The sequence below is a fragment of the Xiphophorus hellerii genome, chromosome 23 (assembly GCF_003331165.1).
Source record: "Xiphophorus hellerii strain 12219 chromosome 23, Xiphophorus_hellerii-4.1, whole genome shotgun sequence".
NCBI classification, from domain to species: domain Eukaryota; kingdom Metazoa; phylum Chordata; class Actinopteri; order Cyprinodontiformes; family Poeciliidae; genus Xiphophorus; species Xiphophorus hellerii.
Window position 1 is genome coordinate 18187636 of NC_045694.1, and position 19714 is coordinate 18207349.

Below are 19714 nucleotides of genomic sequence, written 5' to 3' on the forward strand. Positions count from 1 at the left end.
GTGCTCATCAAGTTTGGGTGGAGCACTTCGCTGTATCCCTTTGACGGAGAGGACAGAGGTTTTTGGTGTTTTTTTTAATCTGGTATCCAGGCTATAATGGCGAAGAACTGCAATTCTCTAGGGATTCCTCTTGCCCACATGGTAAGCGTGTACAACTCTCTTTTTAGGTTTGAACAGGTTTCTGTAGATTTGATCTGTGCCTAGTTCTTTTTGTGTTTGTAGGTTTTATCGGTTTAAGTGCTAGCCTTCATTTTAGTACTTCCTGATACCAGTGTCAGTCGACATTTAGCGGGTTGATGAACAGTTGTCCCATGTTGGCTTGTGTTGCCTGACTACCCTTCCCTGCAAAGCCAGCACCAGTCAGGCTGTGTGGCCACAGTTGGTTGCCGCTGAAGACAGGCCGGTGTTTATGAGCCAGAAGCATAAAGCGAGTCATGCATGTGGTCCAATCTGTCCTGTGTAGGCTGAGTTGGCTTGAATTCACTCTCCATTTCCTGAAATGGCTCAGCTCTTAAATGTCTTTTTGTAGATGCCCTCGAATGTCTTGGATGTTTAGCACAAATTACTGCTTAGCATTAAATGTAAGAATTTCCTTTATAACTTGGCAACTACCTTCTATGTTTGCATTCCCTTTTCTGCTTGAGTACAGAAAACACGAGGTGTGCAAGCCAGATAATGTCACTTTATTTGATTTAATTTATTGACGTTTGTTTGACTTTTCTTTTTGACTTCCTTCTGCCATGACTGATGGCTTTTCAGATCAAACAGACAAAAAAGGACAACAATTTAAATGGGGAAGTCAATGAGGAGTGCAGTTGTAGCAAAAGTCAGCATATTACTGTTGAAAAATGCTCTTAAAAGCAGTTAAGTAGCTCAGACACATTGTGATTAGTTCTATTGGTAATTTGATCCTTTGACACAAAAAGTGATTTAGATCACATCTTGCATGCAATATGTCCTGTTAAATTCATTGGATTGAAACTGGTTTCAACCCTTCTGCTTTTCCTAGCCTTTTATTTATTGACAAGAGACTTAATCTAGACTAATATAAAAAGCTGCTTTTTGTTTTACTGAAATAAAAACAACAGCGGATACAGACAAAATACACAAGGCTGTAATTTAAGGAAATCCTCCCACACCTAGCTTAATCTTTTACTATCAGGACAATGATTGATAATGATTCAAATTAAACACAACCGTGTTCAACCAGCTTCATTCATCATGAACTAAGGCTGCAAAACTACAGTTACACTAATGGTTAAAAATGTCTTTTTAAGGAAAAAATACACTTGTGGTCATTTTATGTGACCACTGTATAAATGAAACATTTACAACAGTTCTTTCTGCATCGCTCCAGGTACTCCAGCTTGCTCCCACAGTCCAAAAGCATGACTGTGGTCTCTCTGAATTTTCCTTAGATGTGAAAGTGTGTGTGTGCATGGTTGTTTGACTCTGTGTTGCCCTTCAATGGACTGGCGACCTGACTATGGTGTGCCTCGCTTCTCGCTCGTCGACTGCTGGAAATAGGGACCAGCACATCTCGCAATCCCACAAGGATGAGCCTGTTGGTTAATGGATGGATTTAGGTGGTAATGAATTTCTAGAATTTTATAAACTGCTGATCTATGAGAATTTTTCACACACACACACACACACACACACACTGGTCAGAAAAAGGAGAAAATGTCTACTATGTAATTATTTTTTGGATGACAAGAATATTGCGATGTACAGCAGCAGACACTCCTGGCAGCTAAAGACAGATAACTCAGGCGGCAACATACACAAGCTCATCAAAACTAAAGAATAGTATATTGAAAAACCTGGTTCAGCAAGGGTCTGTTTTGGTTGCAACATTCAGATGATGGGGTCAGAGTTTTGAATGTTTTAGGACAAGTGTCATTGATGCTAATAGCACAGCATTAGCATCATTTTGCTGGGGAAGTACATCCCTTCATTACCACAGTGTAGGTGTCTTATGATGTCTACTTTCATGAAATGCAAAATGACACAAAAATGATCTCAAGCTGGTGTGGAATCTCCAGCATTTGCATGATGCTATAATTTCAAGATTAAGCAAATTCTCAGAGGAGTAATTTGAAATCTATTCACCACCATGACATCTCATCTGAGAGTCATGGTGAATTATTTTCTTGGAAGAATTAAGGCACTTTTAAATGTCTAAAAGGGGGTCTAGTTTGTAACTACCAAGGTGTTTTTTACAAAAGTGGCTGCTCGGTGTAAATCTAAGACTAAAAATTAAAGTGAATGGAACATATAAGAAACTGAAGCAAATGTTAAAAAACTACAAACAGAATTTTTTTTTTCTTGATTGTACAGTTTAAGATTTTTAGCTTAGACTACTAGCAAACGATGATGGGGAACTGAGAGTGAGATATAATATATGGTAATTATATCAGTGTATTTATAAATTAGAACATCAACCTTTCTAGTTGGTGAGGAAGTTGGTTTTTTTTTTTAATTTTGTTAGAGTGATATCATGTACAGACGAGTAGACACGGCTACATTCACACCTCTGAGTAATTTTAATTTACCAGCCTCTAAATGTGTAGATTGTGGGAGGAAACAGAGCCCCCACATTAGGAAACCCAGACAGGAAAACATAAATGCCTCTCACAAATTCACCTCATCTCTCTTTTTTTTTAAGTAGAAATACCGTTTTATAAAATTGAAAAGTAATTTCTTAGCCAAATCTTTGTTTTCTTGATTCTAGTTTCACAAAACTCTTGTCTGTCAGCTACTGTGGGAGAACTTTTGCAAGATATGAATTTTTTGTGTGCTCTGAAAGCTGAATGAGAGCTGTTGTCATCAGTGTTGCAACCACTTCCTGTGAAAACTGTCCTGGCTGATTGCGCTACCCTGACAGAACATGCAGAAAAACATGCAGCTGTTGTTCACATTTCCTTTTGTAAATGTGTCTATTGTATGTGGTTGAATTCACTTTCTAGGTGTTGCAGAAATGTTAATTTTTGTCCTAAGCTAGACAATACGTATAATTGTAATTGGAGCCACATTTTTTAAAGGCTTGTTTCAGAAATTGTTTTTGGACAGACTGTAAGTCTAAGACGGGTTGATTTGCAGTAACATATTCTTTCCTACATTTTGTTTGCTTTATGAAGTCTCCTGACTTACTTCTCTATTTGTTCCCAGAGTCAGGCAGTGTCAGATGGAGGTAAGCATGCACATGACCAACCTTTTACATATCTCAACATGTTTGAGCATGAGAAGATCTGATTAAGCGTCAAGCTCCAGCTTTCTGTTTAGCTCTCATAAAGTAGGTGTGCTTGTGCTTTTAGAGCTGAACATGACTGCGCGGGGCTGCGGAGGCAGCAGCTCCAGCCTTCCAGGGACCCCAGGAGGGGATGTCAACTCCGCCAACAGTGTGCTGAGCTGGGCCGTCTCTTTTGAGAAGCTGTTGGAAGACCCCCATGGGGTCTGTTACTTTACGGTGAGACAGACTATTTGGATATTAAAGCTTGGGCTGTTCACTGGTGTTTTGCTGAAGGTGTTCCTGCTAAGCTAGGCATGTTTGTTCATGTTTCTTGCTCGCTTCTCTACAGGCCTTTTTAAAGTCCGAAGTGAGTGCAGAGAACATTTTATTCTGGCAAGAATGTGAAAAGTTCAGGAAGATTCCAGCCACATCTTTGGATCAGGTATGGTGCCACTCTTTAACTCCTGTACTTATTTGACTCATTTCTTTTAGTGTGTACTGCTTTGTTTTCTAATATGTATGTTTTACTTTCACTTTAATAAAACGGCTTGATTAAAGCAGAGCCTCCACAGCAATAAAGAAAATCACATAGATAACGCTGAGTGTGTATTTCAATGTTGGAAAAGAATTGTTCAGGTTTAAGAGGGATTAATCAGATAAAACCAACTCACAAGGAGAAATGCATTTAATGAATTGGTATGCAAAATCACAAGTTTTTGCTTTTGTGGAAGCTTAAGCCTCTTAGTAAAACACATCTTATTTATAGAAGCCTCGTCTTTCACCTTTAAAGTTTTTGTGGTTAATTTTAAAATTAACACGGGGAAATGGCCTTTGGCCATTGCAGTGTCTTGCAAAAGTAGTTATAACCCTTAAGTATTTTTTCTAACCTTGTCAATTGACAACCACAAACTAATGATTTTTATTCAGTTTTTGTGTGATTGACTGTTTTCAAGTAATCTATAATTACTGCCATGTGGCAAAAAAACGATTGGGTTAAAAAAATATATACCAAAAAATCTGAAGTGTGTGTTTGTTGTATTCAGTGCCCCTGTGATCAGGTAAATACTTTACATGATTATATTTCACTTTACTTACAGCTACATGCAATTTTAAAGTATGTTTTGACCAACTTTTCACATCCAGAGAGCAATCTATTCATCCATTCGTCTCACAAAACAATGGTCATGATTTGTCAAATATAGCAAAGATAGATGGTAAACATCTTTTTTAGAAATTTGCTACATCCTTTTGGTCAGGAATGCACAAATCCAGTTCTCTAGATCTACAACTCTGCAATTTTTAGATGAATCTCTTCTCCAACTCACCTGAATCAAATGTCAAATAGCTGGATACCACAGAGGCCTGGTAGTACGTCATTCATTTGATTCAGGGATAAGTGATGCATTGCAAAATGGTAGTTCTCGAGGACTGGACTCAGGTGTACACACGGCTAAATGTTGAGGGTTGATATCCTGCTGGAAGTTGAACCTCCACCAGTCCTTCATTTAGCTCCGCCCACCTCCTCATCCACCCTTCCAGTTTCTGCCACTGCTAAAGACAAGCATCCCCACAGTAAGATGGTGCCATGACCAGAGGATGAGACCAAAATTGAGCTTTTGATCTCATTTGACCATCCAACCTTCCTCCTCATGTTTATTGTGTCCTATATATAGTTTGTGAGAAATGACAAACGGACCTTATCATGGGTTTGTTTCTGCAATTAATATTCTTAATACTTCTCCACAACGTCTCCCTGAACTGGTGTGTGCCCTAACATTCATAATACATAAACAAACCTCTGAGGCCTTCACCGAACACCTCTGTTTATACACAGGTTACATTATGCACAGCTGCACTGTATATTAATCACTAATTACTTCTGAAGGTAACTGGTTAGACTGACAGATCCTTTGGGATATTAAAGTAAAGAAAGCATCCTACAAATGCACGTCATGGTTGTTTTCAGATTTTTATTTGTGAAAACTTTGAAAATGACATTTTCTTTGCAGTTGATTAAGCTCTACTGTTTCTCTACCAGGTAAAACCACTGAAAATGTTTTGGTTTTACTGTATTTGACAAAGTAGAAAGCATGTGACATAGACATTTATTTTCATATTCAACAGCTTGAATACAGTAAGTGAGAAATGGTGTGTGTAATCTCCATTGATTCATTGTGGTTTATCTGTTCTTTATAGTTGAAAGCAGCAGCTCGCTCCATCTATGGCACTTACCTGTCTGACAGCGCTCCCTACAGTGTGAACATCGATGACACTGCCAAGACAGAGGAGAAAGATCTGGAGAAACCCACTCCTGACATGTTTAACAAAGCTCAGGCTCAGGTTAGCAGAACGTTTACTCTCCCATATAATCACTGGTACATGTATTTATTGCTTAACTCTGAGTTCAGCTCTACTGCTTCTCTCGTATCAGATTTTTAAATTGATGAAGATGGACAGCTACCGGCGCTTTGTGCGCTCTCCTCTCTATCAGCGTTGCAGCTTGGCAAGTGTAGAAGGTAAACATCTACCTCAGCTCTCGACAGAGCCCGTCCGCATGGGGTCATGGGACGACATGGCCAACAAGAGCCCCACAAGTGACAAGAAGGTGAATATCATAAAGATCAAGGCAACAACCCATTATTCCTTTTAAACCTTGATTTATCTTTATAAATCTGTCAAACAGAACAGGAAGTCCGACTCCAATAGTCTACCAAGTGGTACTAGTGTCTCAGAGAAACAGCGACAGAAAAGAGGATCCTGGGGAGGTAGTAGTGGTCATATGTCAAATCGTTTCTTTTTTTTGTTTTTTAAATTCCATATTTTGAGTTTTTCTCTTTTTGTCTTGACTATAGATGCATCAAACGGCTCAGGTCCTCTGAAGCAGTCAAATATGTCGATCAAATCAACCAGCAGTGTGGAGCTTGGCTCCCTCTGCAGACAGATGGAGGTCAGTACATTTGTGACAAACATTCTGGGAATGTTGCAGATCATATAAATGATTAATTATGTAAGATTATGGTTAAACGAACACAATAATAAAATGTAGACCTGAAGCTGGGAAATCCGTCTAAATATTCTCTTTTTGCTCTCCATCTGTTATGTAGAACGGTCGGCCGGGTCCCACCTCCCGCGATCAGGCTGCTGGCATCGGGAGCCGTATGGGGGTGGAGGGGGGTTACTGCTGTGTCTACCTGCCCGACGGCAGCGCCTCCCTGGCCCCTACACGTAATGGGCAGCCCATCAAGGACATGCTGGCCAGCCTGTGTGAGAAAAGGGGCTTCCCATTAAAAGACGTGATGATTTACCTTCATGGCAAGGACAAGGTGAGAGCTTCTCCTCTGTGCCGCAGCACTTGCTGTTTCAGATAAAGCTACCAGCTGCAGTGCCAATCTTTAACCATGTTTGGTAACATGAGACGATTAACCTCTTCCTGTTCCAACATCCTCTCAGTCTCATCTCGGCCTTTCAGTTTCCGAAACCTTTTGTTGAAACTGATGCTGTTGTTTAAAAAAAAAAAAATCACCGGCATTTCTCCCTGTCTCGTGTACTGTTCTCTCTCTTTGGTAGCCCTTGTCGCTGGACCAGGACTGCTCCGTGCTCAGAGATCAACAGGTCTCTCTTGAGCTCAGGGTGACGTTTGCGTGAGTCATCTTAGTCACTTCCTTTTTATTCTTTTTTTGTCTGCCGTTTTAGTCACCATTAGCAGACTTTCACACCCACTACACTACCACTACAACATGTCACATCTCACCATATTTGGGGGAAATCCTGATGTTGTTGGGACACATCATCTGCCTTCTAGTTGGGTTTCCTCAAACACATGACCAAATTAGGTCAAATTTCCGCTTCATGTGAAGAGGTCATTAGGTGTTGACATTCATTTTATCTATCAGCATTGTTTTCAGTCGGATTTGTGTGGGTTATTTTTGAAAATGCAATCATGTCCCAGGTTGGAGAATGCCTTTACTGGTAAAACAGTGGGAATCATGGTGAAGTCCAGTAAAACACTGCAGGACGCCCTCTGTTCAGTGATGCAAAAGCACCATCTAAAGCCGCAAGAGACAGCGGTCACCATGGTAAGAGGTTATGTCTGACACCTTAATATATATAAATCAGTCTTTTATTAGGAATGGTTAGCTTAACAGTCTCACCAATTAGTTTTATTTTTTTTAAACCTTTAAATGTTATAAAAGAATTTGCCATGAATAGATACCTGCTAGAATTAGCAGTACACAGTTTCCCCTGCAGTTGTCAGAACATAATTTACACTTATGCCAAATATACTTGCATTTTTACTTTTATTGAGTCATAACTGCCACTGAAATACAAGCAGTGCTTTGCAATACACTACAATATTTGGTAGTATATACTACTTAAAATTTCATACCAAGTATGAATATGTGATAAATTGCCCTTACTGGTCCCACTGGGTGTACAATTATAGTGGTGAAAAGGCAAACACTTGTGGAGAGCTAGGAACATTATATATGTGAAAAGACAAAGAAAAGAGCTTGGAAAATTTTGATTAATTGTAATAAATATTGTCATCACAATTTTCATGAACAGTATCGCAATTCCTCTCATATTACGCAGTCCTGGCTCTGTCAGATGCATGCGTTTAGTCTGCTCTTTCAGTAGTGTCCAGCTTGAAGTAAATAATAAACTTAAATGTCAAAAGAACATTTACAATAATGTATTTCATTTAAAACTGTTTTTTTTTTTTTGGTGACAAATAATTGTTCAACATATTTCATGTCTGTCTTACTTCAGATCTCAAAAGAGAGTATTTTTTGATGAGATGCAAAGAGACATTCTTGTAACGACTGTCCCTTCATTGAGATGTTTTTGTCAAATTTACCCCCTTTACTGATTCATTAATTAAGTCACAAAGCAGCCAACATTTTCCCAAAGACTGACCGAGTGTCATTCATTGTACATTGAACTCGGGCATAAATTTTTAGCGCCATGGGAAACCAAAACAGAAGTAATAACGCCAAAGTCTTAAGCTCTAATTTTAGCTCATACAGTAAAGATTTATATAGTCAGTCCATCAGCATATTTCTCTCCAACTGTCTTATCAAAAGGACCCACTTCTATTTTGGTGAGCAGTGCAGTAACGGAAGGAGAAATTTTCAGCCTCAGTTCGCTGCCTCTCAACTCGCTTCACTCTGACCTGAGCCTGAGCAAAGTCCGGCCCCTGATTTAACTATAAGAATGTGAAATAGAAAGAGCCTGAAATAAAAACAGGAGCTAAGAAATAAGTCCATGAAATAGCTTTACAAAATAAGTGTCACTAACTAAAACACCATTATGAAATGAGTAAATGAAAAAATGAAACAAATAACTGAATAAATCTTGAAATAAATTATATTTTTTAAAATATTTTTTCAGTTTTAATTCCTAGAGTTAAAACTGAATTCTAGTTTTAATTCATAATAGAATTTTATTTTGTGTATTTTAGAAATTATTTATTTAGAATTTTAACAAATTTATAAGTAATTTATTTTTATTAGTCCATATTCCTGCATTTCCAAATATTTTTATTTATTTTTTCGTCTGGTGTAATATTCTAATTTTAAATGTGGTATCCTCAGCCATTTAGTTAGGATGATTAAAGTCACATCTTTCGTCACCCTAACTAAAAAAAAATCTAGATTTCAAAATGTAGTTATCTGCTTAAGTATCTTCTATTTAATGAATTGAGTAACTGAAAGGACTCCACCTTTCATTGATATTCTAATTTACTGACTCTGACTGCATATGTTGAGTTCAGGTTGCTAGTACTGGCTGTCGGTTCAACAGGATCTCTTCTTTTTTTGCTGTCTGTTTCAGGTTGGTAGTGACGAGCCTGTGAACCTGAACTGCTCTGTGTTCAGACTAGCCAATAAGACGCTGCGGTTGGAAAAAGCCAAAGGTAAACATGCTGGACTTTACTTTTTGAAAATCCAATCATTTTGCTTCAAAATTGACCTTTTCCAATAATTTAAAGGGTACGCTTCTCAGCTTTCTGAAAAACAGTAAAGAAAACAAGCCTGTGTAGTCGAGGAAGCTTATTTCAAAGCTGATAATTAAACACTGGTCTCCATATGTTATTGGTAACACACATCATGTTATGTTCTTTCCTCTAACTTGTGATTCTTTATTTTTCTTATATTTCTCTGTTTTTTTATGCCTCTCACTCTCTGAATATATTAGAGTAATTTACTGTCCTGGTTTCTCTAAATCCCTTTATACATGTCCCCTTTCTCTTTAGTCTGACTACTTGCTGAGATTTTTCTCTGCTCTTCTTTTCTATGGGTTTGATGTGTCGCAGTGAATTTGGTTTGTTTAACGCTGTGTCATTTTCAGTTTTCTCATCTCACTTCCCAACATCACATCAGAGCCGCGGTCTGTGCTTCAGCTCCTTTTCCTGCGCTCAGGGAGAGCAAAGAGATTTTATGTCGAAGTGGTTTTACAAATTTTTGTCTTTCTGTGAAAATAGGTAAAGAGCAGACCATTATTCCCAGAGGAGGGAGTTCTTCTCCTACTGCACAGGTCAGACTGCCATTAATGTAATTATTACCATTTTATCAGAGCTTTAATGCATTTCACTTTTTTGTGAATTAGAAGGCTAAATCACTTTCTGTCCTCCACTTCAGATTATTACTTTGTTGTGGGTAAAAGTTCTGATTAGTTTTAGGAACCATGGCTGCTGACTGATAGAGCAAATTATTTGTTTCCTCCACAATTATTGAACATCCGAGTAAATATGGGTCAAGCTGTCTCTAAGCAACACAAACTGTTGTTTGGAGACCCACAATGCTGTTCAGCAGTTCACTAACGGCGAGCTTTAAAACAATGAATAAAAAAAAAACAATCCCTTATCTTCTTCCTCACTGATAATTAAAACTAGACAAGAACCCAGGTCTTTCTGTCCACCACACACTGCACATATCAGCATGTTCTAAAGCTGTTTTCATGGAACCACACCCTTAATTGTAAATCTCGGTCACATCTTGTTCAGATGTTCATTTGTTGTTTTTATTTTATTAAATTAGAACTAGAGTGACGTAAATGTGATGCTTGTGCATTCTTCTTCGATATAAATTTCTCTATATGTAAAAGGTGCATCATGTCTCTGGGATCTGTTTTTGTCCTCAGGCAGGATCAGGGAGTGGAGGCCTGGAGCCTCGATCATCGACTCAGACCGACAGAGTCCGGACGCAGCAGAGACCCAGTAAGAACCGCGACATGGACGGTAAGGGCACCTCACCAGTGTCTGGTGTAGCTGGGTATTACACCACATGCTGTTAGAGGATTTCACACCTGGATCACTGGAGCTCATTTATAGACAAGTGTGTTATGCTAGTGATTTTTACTGCCTTTATTAAAGCAATAAATCAAAGTCAGGTCAAGATTAGATCCGTTGAAAAGAAATTGTAAAAGTGGATTACAGAAGTTTTAATTCTCATTACAGCTAAAAACATTGATTGACATGAAGTAGAGCACATTTTAAAGCTGAAGGCAAATTATGTTTTGTCAAAATCTAGTTCAACTAGAAATAAGAAAGGTGTGGTGTGCAGTACATCCCATCTTCTTTCTGGAATCAATGATTCCTGCTGGTAGAGCTGGTTTCTCTACCAGCTTTTTACTGTATGGATGATGTGCTGAGGTGATGTGTAGCATAAATAAAATCTCTTATCATGAAAGTTGGCAATATTGCATCTCAAAAGTGTTGCCGCTGTAATTAAAGCAGCCGTTTTAGAAGGCAAATACAATTTTGCACACTTTGGATTTTTATTTGTAAAATATTTTTGAATTAATTTTTCCTCCAATTCAAAATCTTGCACTATGTTATGCTTCTCCATCACCTAAGCTATCAATAGAATACTTTTGCAGAGTGCTTTGCCACTTGCATCACTTACATCTTACCAAGTGATGATTCTGATGCACATAGCTCAACACTGTTTGGATTTGAAAAATAACCTGCAAAATTAACATGATTGTCTTGATTTGAATCAGGATTTCTGGACATGCTGACCAGAGCTCAGTGCTGCAGAGTAGATGACCAGCGAGGCCTTCTGACCAAAGAACAGCTAGAGATCCCTTCATTCCTGCAGGCTTTCTTCAGACCAGGGACAGAATACAGACGATTCCAGTGTAACCAGCTCTTCCACTACCGACTCCAAAACAGAGTCAGGGGACAATGCAGATGCTCCAGCTCCGGCTCCAGCTTCGGCTCCAGCTCCAGCTCCGGCTTCGGCTCCGGCTCCAGCCAATAAATCTGAGGAAAGTTCTGATGCTCCTAAATCTGAATCTAAAGACTTGAGGGAAACAACAGTTTGACGCAGAATTGTGTGGAAAGACAAAGTCTTAAAACCCGTTGAATATCTAACAGAAATGTGATCTGATTTATGTAAAAAGATAGTTGTTGGTCCAGATGCACTTTCTTTAATGAATAAGCTCACACTTGGCAGTATTTTCTTTGGCCTCAGCCTTTGATCAAATGGGCTTTTGAAGGCAAGTGTAGATGGGTGAAAACATTCTGGCAAACATTTGTGTAATTTCTAAAACACTACAGATCTTCCCTGGAGAATGTTTGCTGCGAATCTATACTGCACCCATAAATGTATAAAACGTTTAACCTTAAAATTGCACCCTGAAACATGTTGTACAGATTAATTCACCCTCGAACCTGCAGTCGACTCTAAAGCATACGTGTATGTCTGCAGAGGAAGCATGGACTGTTCTGAGTAGCCCTGTTAAACGTGCCTTGCATGTCTGTGTCTTATGATTTCTAAATATTTTATGAAGATTAGCTTTTATTACTTGAAATATGTGTTTTCTTGTGTGGGCACTTGTTTATTTGTAATGCATGTTTTGCATGGTTTGTTGTGAAGGCACTTTGTGAAGCTCTGGTCATGCCTCGTTCCCTGCCACTTCCAATTGCATTTCGGGATTCCTAAAGTGTTAAAGGGTGACAGATTCAGTGTTATGTTACCTAGCAAAACTTTTAACCGACTCTGTTAATTTGTTTGCTATGAAAGGCGTTATATTTTTCAATAAATCCGAGGTCGGTTTCTGCCTGAAAGAACTGGTTCGTGATTTGGTTTAAATTATACATTCAGCATGCTGTAAGATGACTCGAGCTCAGTGGAGTGACTGGATGAGTCATGCTCAACAATACAAGACTGATCCATCTGAGTACCTGCAAACTCTTTTTATATATCCATTATTATTTTTTTTTTGGTTTATCCTGATAAAGGAAAACTTCCTCCTACATGTAACGTCAGTGATGATGATCTTTGCAGAGTTATGATTGGTTCCTTGGATAAGTTTGTAGCGAATGAACTGCTTTTTATTTCCCAAGACTTGTTGCTGGATGGGGGTTTGCCATTTTTCTGTGATGGCTAGGTATTATGCGAGTTACAAAACCTGTTAGATGACTCATGGATGATCTCATCCCCCTGGATGACGTCAGCAGTGTATATATTTCATAGTATGTGGCAGCACGTGGTTTTGGAATGCATCCCATCTAACATGCTTGTTTAGACCATTACATGCAATTGTTATGGTTGCAATTAAGCTCGAGAGAATGAACGGCACTACATTAATGTGCAAAGTGTTCAGGCATCCGTAGCACACCTGGCATTTGCGTGTTTGTGTGTTTGCACGTCTAGTCGTGCGCGAGTGGTGCGTCGGTGGAGCTATGAATGGGCAGAGAGGGGTGTTCTCTCACACACACCGTCACAGCTCTGGGATGAGGAGTGCCATCTACTCTACTGCACGTCTGCTGTGCTGCTGAGAGGAAAGAAGACAAAGGGGGAGAGAAGGAGGTGAGCGTTTTGAGTTTTTCCCCAGAATGTTTTATTTTTTTATATTTATTAATTTATAACAGGATTTTTAAAGGTTGCTTTTGCAGAGTGTATTTTGTTTGTCCTTGTCACTCCCATCTTTCATCCTTCTTGCCTGTCTGTCAGACAGCACATAACTGAGCTTGATGAAATGCATTTATCCTGTCTGATGAACCTCATGGTTTGTCATTTCTTTTTCACTGCTTCATTTGGTTGGAGTTTGTTGCATGCTTTATTTGATTGAATTTAAAACTGTCAATACTTAAAAATATTAATGATGGATGCATAAGGGTTTTCAAAAAAAATAAATCTATTCTGCGCTTAGTGACGGATGCCTGACTGATTAAAATGATTTCACATTCTTTTTAGCAGTTCTCGGGTGAAAGACACGTGGCCCAGCTGTTAGTCGGACAGGGAGCAGCTGTGCTGGGCGACTGACTAAATTCATCCTGTTGGGGTGCGAGGTCAGGGTGCTGAGTGTTCACCTGAACGTGGGAAAACAGATGTCTAGTTACTCTCAGTTTCTATCTTCTCACAACTCCAATGTTATCAGAATTACTGGCCACCTTCTGACCTTGGAGCTCGTTCATCTCTGTTCGTTGTGAAGTAATGATGTCAGACTGAGGTTAGGAGCTCTTTGTCTTGATAATTTCATGTAAAGCTTATTTTTGATTAATAAAATGAACTCTAGCTGGTTGGGTATGAAGAAGGTTCCATGTTGGGAGACTCTTTATTTAAGAAAAATTATTTAAGGCAGAGCTACTCCATGCCGCCAGGAGCTATAATATAGTTTTATGACTACAGGAAGCTAATCATGCATTTTAAGCTCAACCTCTTCGTTTCGTATTTTAATTCGTGGCCATTGAGTTAAATACTGCTGACCTTACTCTTTTAAAAAATAGGACAATATCTCTGGAACAGATTAGCTTTCCATCCTATGAGTATTTCATTAAGAGTCTTAAAGCTTCTACTTTGTTTTTAGTTTTATCTTCCTCAAAGCGTCTTTGAAGAAGTGGTGGTGGTAGGAGGAAGTGTTTAACCAGAAAGACTGCTGTTTTCTAACATTTGGTGCCACTAAAGAAATGTTCACTCTCTGAACATTTCCAAATTTTACCTGTCAAGACCATAAAATTCAAAGCAGACTATTGGGATTTTATGTAATGAAACAACCCTGTTCAGAATTTTGAAGTGGGAGGAAAAGGATACACGGACTCAGCATAAAAACACTCTACATTTTAATTCTTTTCTGAGATATTTCAAGCTCAAATTGAAATGTTTTTTTTTTTCTGAACATATATCTTAATCTAAACCCTTCCATCATTCCATCCCCACCAACAATATCTCTGCTCAAGAGCATCTTTACAGCATGATGTCGTCACCACCATCTTTCACTGTGGGAATGGTGTGTTCAAGGTGATGTGCAGCAGTTTTTCAACACAAAGTTTTGAATGTTTCAGTCTTATTGACCTTGTTTGTTTGCTGTTCTCTTTGTGGCTGCATGTCTTGCCATTTTCCAAAATATCCTGTTAATACATTCTCTCACGTCGAGCTGCTCCTGGCTGCTTCTCTAATTAACGCTTTCCTTGAACACCTTGTCAGTAAAGGTCGACGGTAATGACTTGGATGCCATTTGTGCCATACTCTTTTTATTTTATGATGGATTAAAAAGTAATCCACAAGCTGTGGAAAATAAACCTTTGATGCCATCACAGAATAGTAGTTAGCATAGCATCCTTAAAATAATAATAATAACAATAAAAAGCAAGGAAAACATGACATGAAAAATAAAACAGAAGGGTGCAAATGTAAATCAGCATACACAAAAACAGGAAAAGAATACAGCTCCAATCTGCTTAAGAGCCATTCTGAATAAATGAGTCTTTAGCTGCTTCTTCACAGGCAGAAAGATGAATGCACTTCATTCCACAACCTTGGAGCCACCGCTCTACAAGATTTATCTCCTCTTGTCTCAAAATATGTGTGGAACCACTAAGATCCTCTTCCCAGAACATCTCAGACTGAGAGGAGGTGTGGAGCTCTAAAAAGCAAGAGATATTAACTATAGATTCACTCTAAAAGTGAGAACTAAGATTATAAAATAAGTTCTAAAATATATTGATAGCCAATGTGAGAAGAGACCCTCTTCTCAAAAAAGCCTTGCAGCTGCATTCTGTAGTCACTGGAGATGGTTATGATCCTTCTTTTCAGTCACTTAAAGAGGTTGTTGCAACACAGTCATAAAGAGGCATTGATGATCATCTTCAGCTTTTGAAAGCAGAAGTCAAATTTTGGAAACATTTCTTGACTGAGAAAAACGGTTTCTGATTAATTCTCAAAAAAGATGCTCCAAGGACAAAGATAGCATCAAGCTTTCTGAGTTTGTCTTGGACAGTAGAGTGCAATACATCAAAGTGATGTTTGATTTCAGATATTTGGCTCTTAGAGGCAATAACGTTTCCATATTCTCACAGTTCATCTGCAGCTTGTCACAAAGCTTCTGTGTAAAACTTGTAAAGCATTTTTATCAAAGGGCAAGCTGTAAATATTCCTTCCAGCCATTGTCTATACTCGCTTGTCCTTGTAGGGTCTCCTTCATCAGACAGGAGCCAGCCTACATGCCAGAGCGACACAAACACATCCCTCCACACACACCAATGAAGCTAAGGGTTGTGTCTGGAGAGTGGGAGGAAGCCAGACAGAACCCATGTATGCAAGAGGAGAACATGCAAACTCCATGCAGAAAGACTGAGATTCAAACTCCTTACCTTAAAGCTGCAAAGCACCTTTGCTACCAATTGCACCTTTTTGTTGCCACTTTAAATATTCAATTGGTTTAAAATATATGATGCATGAAACTTGTGTCACTTCACACAGAACTAGATGGTGGATTAGGTGACTTGTAAAGGGGATTTTCTTTCTAGAGTAATCAGAATAATTGGGGCACAATAGAAATAAATTGTTTTTAGACTATAACTACAACAAATCTTCAACAACAGTGTAATTTCTTCTTTCCACTTCAAAATTATGCTCTGATTTTTGTTGTCACATAAAAGTCTAACAATGTAAATAATATCTATAAGAAGTATATCTATAATGTGACATTATTAGACGCTTATTTACTTTTGCAGAGCATTGACTGAATTTTTAACCCTTCATAACCTAACAGAGATTATTAAATATTTGCACTTTGCTCAAATGATTTCATCAGTGACATGTTTCTGTATTTCTTTAAAAAAAATAGAACTTTCCTTCCCTCAGTTTCACCTCTGTGTAGGTTTGCTTTACATACAATGGATAATTTCTTTATTGAGACAAACGGAAAGTGAAACAACAAATCGTTTTTATTTAGGTCATCTCCCTGAGTGAGCTGGCCAGAGACAGCACTTAGGACTTACTGAATGCCTCCCCTTCCATCAAGGTTGAAATTATTCTCCTCTGCCTCCTTCAAAGCCCCGTAATGCACATTTAGAGGAAGTGTGCAGAGCTCAGCTGCTGGTTTCTTACCCCTGGGTGTGCTAACTGAAGCCTGTATGAAAAAAGAGTCAGAGCACTCCACTGAGTCACTTGTGTTGGCATGTTTTAGATAGCAGGCAGGTCCAGTCCGTATCTGTTCCACTTCAAGAATGCTTTTGTGTTGGGGTTCCCTGCAGCATCGAATGTTAACCGGCTGTGACCACTGACGTCAGTCGTCACAGTGGGTGAAGGAACTCCTGTCGCTCAGTAGCCATTCATTTTTCATGAGCTCCTGAAAAGAGCATCACGGTGATAGTTTTGTTTTAGTCAAATCCTTTCCTTTTATTCCGATAATGTTCTTATGAGGTCTCACTTAAAGAGATGCATCTATTCTGTAAAACCTTATGCACCTAATAAATGACTGATTTAAATGTGAGCACAAATTGTGATAATTTCTCATAAAACTTAGTAGTTTGCTTTAATGAAAAAGGCATTATTTGTACTTTCTAGGAATGCTAAAGTGTTTGCTTTTTTTTCACCAAAGCAGCTTTGCAGAGAACCTGAGCTTAGAAGCTATTCTTCATCTGCTAATATTGGTCCTAAGTTGCAATGAAAAGCTGTAGAAATACAGACTTACTGGAAGTTTATTTTTTTACTTTGACAGTTTTTTTTTGTTTTTTTTATCTGTAAGACAGATCTATATGCTGTAGACGGCTGCAATAAACCACATCTTCAAATGTGAACTCAGACCTGCCAATAACATTTCACCCATGCATCTTTGATGGACTGTATGAGAACTGACAGAGACAACAGAAACTGTCGGTCTGTTATTTTGTTTTTTTTAAATAAAGAAACCGTCTCTCACACCGTGACCTAAACCCCAAGGTGTTTAGTCCCTTGGCAGCAGGGCTCTTGACGCCAGCTGTGCCTCTGGCTGTGACTGTTGCTTTGTATTCACTGTAGACTTTGGCTTTTCTGGGACTCATTGTTTGTGCTGCATTGGTGTGCATGAGTGAATGTTCTTTTTTCCCCCCTTTAGAAAACCTCTCCTTTCAAATGTCTCCAAAGCAAATAAAATCATTATAATCTGCCTCTCAAGAATTTCTATTCTCTATTTGCATAATGTCTTGCATAATGACTCCAGGTTCTTAATGAGGTAATTAAACTAAATGTGAGCATTATTTTAAACTTTCTTCTACAGATACAATTGGAAAGTTGAATGTTTGATTGATCCATTCATTACCTTCTCTCCTCTGTAACTTTGGAACAAATTACTTTGCTAAGTATTCAGTCCTTTAAGTTGTTACAGCCACTGTTCAGCTTGTTTTTGTGCAGTAACTCTTTTAAATGTTCTCCTTCAAAAACCTTTTTAATCTGCTCAACAGTTCAAAAATCTAACTGTGATGGTGTAATGTCTGCAGACGGTTTATTAGCAATCATGCGCTCACAGAAAAACATACAAGTAGTAATGTCTGAACTTATTAAATAAGATTGTCATTAAGCTAAAAATGAATCAAAAAATAAAAGTGGAAGGATTCCCCCCCCCCCCCCCCCCCCCCCCAAATGACACAAATCCATTAAAATTAAGTTTCAAGCTGTCTGTGAATTATTACAGAAATTTATTATAATTGTTAAAACCCCTGAGAATTTTTTTAAAGCTTTAAAGCCAATTCATATCTAATTGCTGTAGTAAAAGTAGGAACTGAAACATTTAGACAAATGCTAACTTTAACCCGAGTAAATTCAGAACCTGGGAAACAATCTCACTCAACACTGACAATTATTTGATAAAAAAAAAAAAGACTAAGGTATTTTTGCAATTAATTGTTTATAACCTGGTCAGTGTTCAGGAAATTTTAATTAGCAATTAATAATTTTGGCTTATAAATGTGACATGGCAGAATTCTCTTAGCCAACTTTCAAAATAAGAAAGACAAGAAAACATCCATTTCAAGTGATACAAATGTGTTGATCTTTATAAGTCAGGGCCTAATACAAGAAAACATTTTTTGCATGGATAAACTTGCCCATAACTTCAGTCAGAAAAATAATTAAAAAAAACTGGAAGTGTGACAAACAAGATGGAACCAGGATTCCTGTTTCTCTGTCCACTATGCACAGGCAGTAGATTGTAAAGATGGAAAAAAGCAAATCTCCAAACTTTTGGAGAGAGTTCCAGCTAGGAGGGCGATCTTAGGTTCCCCAAGTCTCCAGATCCAACATGCCAATTAGACACTTGGGGATGATACTAAATGCTGGTGAAGCTTTTACTGGAACGATGTGGTTCGGTTATGAGACTAAGATTGATTTTTAAATTATTATTTTTTAACAAACACTTGATGCACATCTGGCATAAAACAAAGAATCATTATAAGCAACAGAGGAAAATTTTCAGACTAAGGGAAACATTTACAAGTGTTTGCAATTCATGCTGCTGGGTAGAAAACCGGTTCTGAGTACAACTTCAGAATGCAAAAATAAGTTAAGCAACACATTTATTATTGCATATTCTTCACTGAGAAATTTGTCACAAATCACTGTAGCTATAAATAAAAACAAAAGTGTCATAATGGTAAAAAAAAAAAAAAAAGAAAAGATAATGTAGCACACAATGAAAAACTAATGGGTCTTAAAAGATGCAAATAAATAAGATTCCCAAGAAAAATCTTACTGAACAAGACAGTTTGAAACTTTTTAAAAGAGTGATTAGTAAACTAAATGTGGTCAGATGGTTCCGTTGCCTTGGTACCATGGACTTCCAGGTTCTGCTCCACCTGGTCTTCTGTCATGTTGTTGGAAAAATTAATTCATTCTGAGCCTCTGGGCAAAAACAACAAGCAGCAGTATATTTACTGAGAAAACAATATGGGGCTTGGATGTCTAGTTCTTTGTATCTTATGTTGATGAAATAATTTAAAAAAGTAGAAGAAAGAGGAGCAAGAGACAAAAGAACATATCGGGCAATTTATTGAAAACATTTAAACTCAAACAGGCTGTTAACAAAGTGATCAAACATCCAAAGCAGTAATAAAAGTGTCAGGAAAAGGGCCTAGTTAGTGAGCCGCTCCAAGGCTTTTGAAGATTACTTAAAAAAGAAATGTGTTCAGACATGCTGGAGACGAGTTTTTCCAGTGAGCTGGGAGGGAACGTTGTTCAAGCTTTGTGAAAAGTTTCTACAAGCTGAAAGAGACGATCA

At 38.1% G+C, this 19714-nt stretch overlaps 1 protein-coding gene across 1 annotated transcript; it reads left to right on the forward strand.

Annotated features, from left to right (window-relative positions):
* rgs14b (regulator of G protein signaling 14b) lies at positions 1 to 17545 on the forward strand. Its single transcript, XM_032555114.1, is given in 16 exon segments — positions 1 to 141; positions 3172 to 3193; positions 3318 to 3469; positions 3582 to 3674; positions 5429 to 5572; positions 5664 to 5837; positions 5916 to 5997; positions 6085 to 6179; positions 6337 to 6555; positions 6800 to 6873; positions 7182 to 7308; positions 9065 to 9146; positions 9714 to 9766; positions 10373 to 10469; positions 11234 to 11331; positions 11333 to 17545. Coding segments are annotated over 16 exon segments (1782 nt in total). The 5' UTR covers positions 1 to 96; the 3' UTR covers positions 11558 to 17545.
* The last annotated feature ends 2169 nt before the right edge of the window (positions 17546 to 19714 follow it).